The sequence below is a fragment of the Quercus suber genome, unplaced genomic scaffold (genome assembly GCF_002906115.3).
Source record: "Quercus suber isolate HL8 unplaced genomic scaffold, Cork oak 2.0 scaffold_27, whole genome shotgun sequence".
Lineage (NCBI taxonomy): Eukaryota > Viridiplantae > Streptophyta > Magnoliopsida > Fagales > Fagaceae > Quercus > Quercus suber.
Genome location: NW_027069492.1, coordinates 145,923 through 149,623, shown reverse-complemented (window position 1 = coordinate 149,623; position 3,701 = coordinate 145,923). Strand labels below are relative to the sequence as shown.

Sequence of the window (3,701 nt, the reverse complement as noted above, 5' to 3'; positions counted from 1 at the left end):
CGGGAGTTGTGTGAGCACGACGACCGTATGTGCTTGGAAGTAATGGGGCAATGTTCGTGTTCCGAGTACTACTACCAAAGTAGCTTTCTCCAGTGGCAAGTACCTAATCTTAGCCTCATGTAAAGATTTACTCACATAGTAAACTGGCATTTGCACACCTTGATCCACACGTATCAGTACTAGACTTACAGTATAGGGAACCACAGCAATATAGGCAAACTGGACCTCCTCTGGTTCAGGGCTAGACATAATTAGTGGCCGAGCCAAGTAGTCTTTAAGTTGTTGAAAAGCCGAGGCACATTCTTCAGTCCATTCAAACCCTTTCCACTTGTTGATCAGTGAGAAGAATGGTTTACACCTATCCGCGGACCTAGAGATGAATCGGTTCAGGGCAGCTATCATTCCTGTTAACTTTTGAACCTCTTTCGGATTTCGAGGAGGCTGTAGATTTTGAATAGCCTTTATCTGATCAGGGTTAACCTCAATTCCCCTGTGTGTCACCATGTAACCCAAAAATTTGCCTGACCCTACACTAAATGAGCATTTGGAAGCGTTCAGGCGCAACTTGTGTCTTCTTAGGATTTCAAAAGTGTTGTCAAGGTCCTTCACATGCTCAAAAATGACTTTGCTTTTTACCACCATGTCATCTATATAGAGCTCAATGCTTTTGCCTAACTGTGATTCAAATATCCTTGTCATCATTCGCTGGTAAGTAGAGCCTACATTTTTCAGACCAAATGGCATCACTTTATAATGGTAATTACCAGTAGGGGTAACAAAAGCGATCTTCTCCTGGTCATCTGGGGCTAATGGTATTTGATGGTAACCTTGGAAAGCATCCAAGAAACTCATCCGATGATGGCCGACAGTAGCATCTACTAGCTGATCAATTTTTGGCATGGGAAAAGGATCCTTAGGACAAGCCTTATTTAAGTCAGTGAAGTCTACACAGACTCACCACTTCTCGCTCTTCTTCTTCACCACCACAATATTTGCTAACCACTCGGGGTAAAAAAATTCTTTAATAGCTCCAGCTTGTTTGAGTTTCGTTACTTCTTCTTTGACTATATCTGCATGTTCTTTAGATGGCCGCCGATGAGGTTGCTTCTTGGGGACAATCAGTGGGTTGACCCTCAGATGGTGGCAAATGAACTCTAGATCTATTCTTGGGGCTTCGTAAGCACTCCAGGCAAATACGTCAATATTTCTTTTAAGAAAATCAATTAGCTTTTCTCTTTCTGGTTGAGGCATCTGAGATTCGACTTGGAAGAACCTTTCAGGATTGTCCCTAATTAAAACTTTTACCAAATCCTCGCATCTAACGCCTTTATCAAGATCTTTGACGGGTGACACCCGACTTTTTAACTGCTATAAGTCTCCCTCAGCCCTGACCGAGGACTCAGTTTCGGGCTTGTGTTGGATGGCAGCTACCAAGCATTGTCTGGCCGAGGATTGATTTTCACGGATTTCACAAATCTGCCATTCGGATGGATATTTAACTTTTTGATGTAGAGTCGAGGAAACAGCCCCTAGCGTATGTAGCCAAGGTCTGGCTACAATTGCTGTATGAGGGGAATAAACATCTACGACAATGAAGTCTACTTCCACTACTTCCGAGCCAGTCTGTACAGGCAGCCGTATCTGGCCCTTCGGGGTGACAATTCTTCCCTCGAAGCTAACCAAGGGAGAACAGTATGGTGTTAAGTTATCAGGTTTGAGGTTCAGCCCCTTGTAGAGGTCAGGGTACATTATCTCCATCACGCTACCTTGGTCCACCATTACCCTCTTCACATCATATCCTCCGATTCTGAGGGTGACTACCAAAGTGTCGTCATGAGGTTGAATGGTTCTAACCTTATCTTCGTCTGAAAAGCCTAAAACTGGCTGGACAATCGGTCTAGCGCTCCTCGGATCTCCACCAAAGTCCCATGCCGGTAACCGAGGTACTGACATAACCTTGGACGGCCAGGACCCTGCTCTTCCTAGTGTTGCAAAAATGACGTTAATAGTTCCTAATGAAGGTTTCGCAGAATCATTCCTCTCGGGCTCAGAATTCATCTGACCTCCTCGGCCACTAGAGTGATGCAAGAGATGCCTCAACCTGCCTTTGAGGACTAATTGGTCCAAATGATCCCACAAACTTCTGCATTCTTCAGTGGTATGCCCATGGTCTTGGTGGTATTGGCAATTGAGATTGTGAGTGCGCCTCTCAGGATTCCCCACCATCTTACTCGGCCACCTAAAGAATGGTTCATTCTTGATCTTTTCCAAAACTTGGTGGATTGGCTCCTTGAACACTTTATTGACTGCTTGAGCATTTGTTGATCCTAACTGCCCAGCGAAATCTCTCCGTGGCTTGTTGTTGTTGTAACGATCCGACCTGAAATCCTTCCTCTCCTGGGGGATAACCTTGTCCTTACCCTTCCCTTGTTGCTGATCTTCTTCAACCCTTTTGTACTTTTCAATACGGTCCATGAGTTGACGCATGTTAGTAACAGGTTTACCAGATAAGGACGTCCTTAAACCGTGGTCAGTAGGGAGGCCAAGCTTGAACATTTCAAGGGTCATTGCATCAAAGTTGTCTTCCATATCATTAAACATCTCCCAATACCTATCTGAGTACGCCTTCAGGGTCTCACCCTCACGCATGCTCAAGGATAGAAAAGAAGACAAGGGTCTGGCCACTCTTCGGCATGTGACAAAACGTGAATCAAAAGCTTGAGTGAGCTCTCGGTAGGAATTGATGGAATCTGCTTTCAGGCTGTCGAACCACCTCATTACAACCAGTCTAAGACTAGAGGGGAAGACCTTACACATCAGAGCTTCATCTCTGAAATAGACAGCCATCCTTTGATTAAAGTGGCTCACATGCTCCACAGGGTCCGTTTTACCATTATAAATGGTAAAGGTTGGCTGGTTAAAACGCTGAGGAAGTCTCGCTTCTTCGATCCTGTGCGTGAAAGGTGACCTAGAGATTTGATTCAGAGCCTTACTCATAGCATCGTTTCCTACCCCTCCACGTGATGGGCTCCGAAGTTGCTTTTTGCGATGGTGCTCCTCTTCGTATGAGAAGGATTCACTGATTGGTGTTCGAGACCTCTGCTCGTAAGTGACATCTTGCTCGTCATCCCAATCCTTATCAGAATGCGAAGAAATACGTTTTCTTTTTGCATGGCGCAACTCCCTCCTTAACCTCTCAATTTCCATTTGCATGATGTTCTTCTCTGCATAAGACACGTGACTTCCTCCATATGGTTGACTTCGCTCAGGGTGCATAGTATGCACACTGCCTTCACGATTTTGTCTTTGCTCCAAATTGAGAAAAGGGTCTATGTGTTGAGACGCCCCGGATTCTGCTGGTTGTTGCCTTGGTTCAGCCATTATCGACTGCTGTTGCTTCCACTTATACTCAAGCTCTTCCCACAGACGGCGCCAATTATAGGGTTAGGATTTGTGGCCCAAGCCCAAAAACAATAAATTTGTAAAGCGTGGGTGATAAAGCTAGGTTAACTATGGAGCTAACAACGGTTGATCACAGCATACAAGTATAAACCAGCATAAAAGTACACGTAAAGACCAAGTAAGCTCAAGTCCAAAGAGACTTATGATAGATTGGATACAGGTTACAATTCTCTTTGTTACAGTTCGACCTCCCTCCTCATTAGGAACCCTTCTTCTTTATATATCTTCCTCCACTACCA

The 3,701-nt window shown here is 44.8% G+C and overlaps 1 protein-coding gene across 1 annotated transcript; it reads right to left on the bottom strand.

The window, feature by feature from the left end:
* Positions 1-1,368: 1,368 nt before the first annotated feature.
* On the bottom strand, positions 1,369-3,381 carry LOC136065588 (uncharacterized). Its single transcript, XM_065769031.1, has one exon. The coding sequence runs from the start codon at positions 3,379-3,381 to the stop codon at positions 1,369-1,371; it is 2,013 nt and encodes a 670-aa protein (XP_065625103.1).
* Between the last annotated feature and the right edge of the window lie 320 nt (positions 3,382-3,701).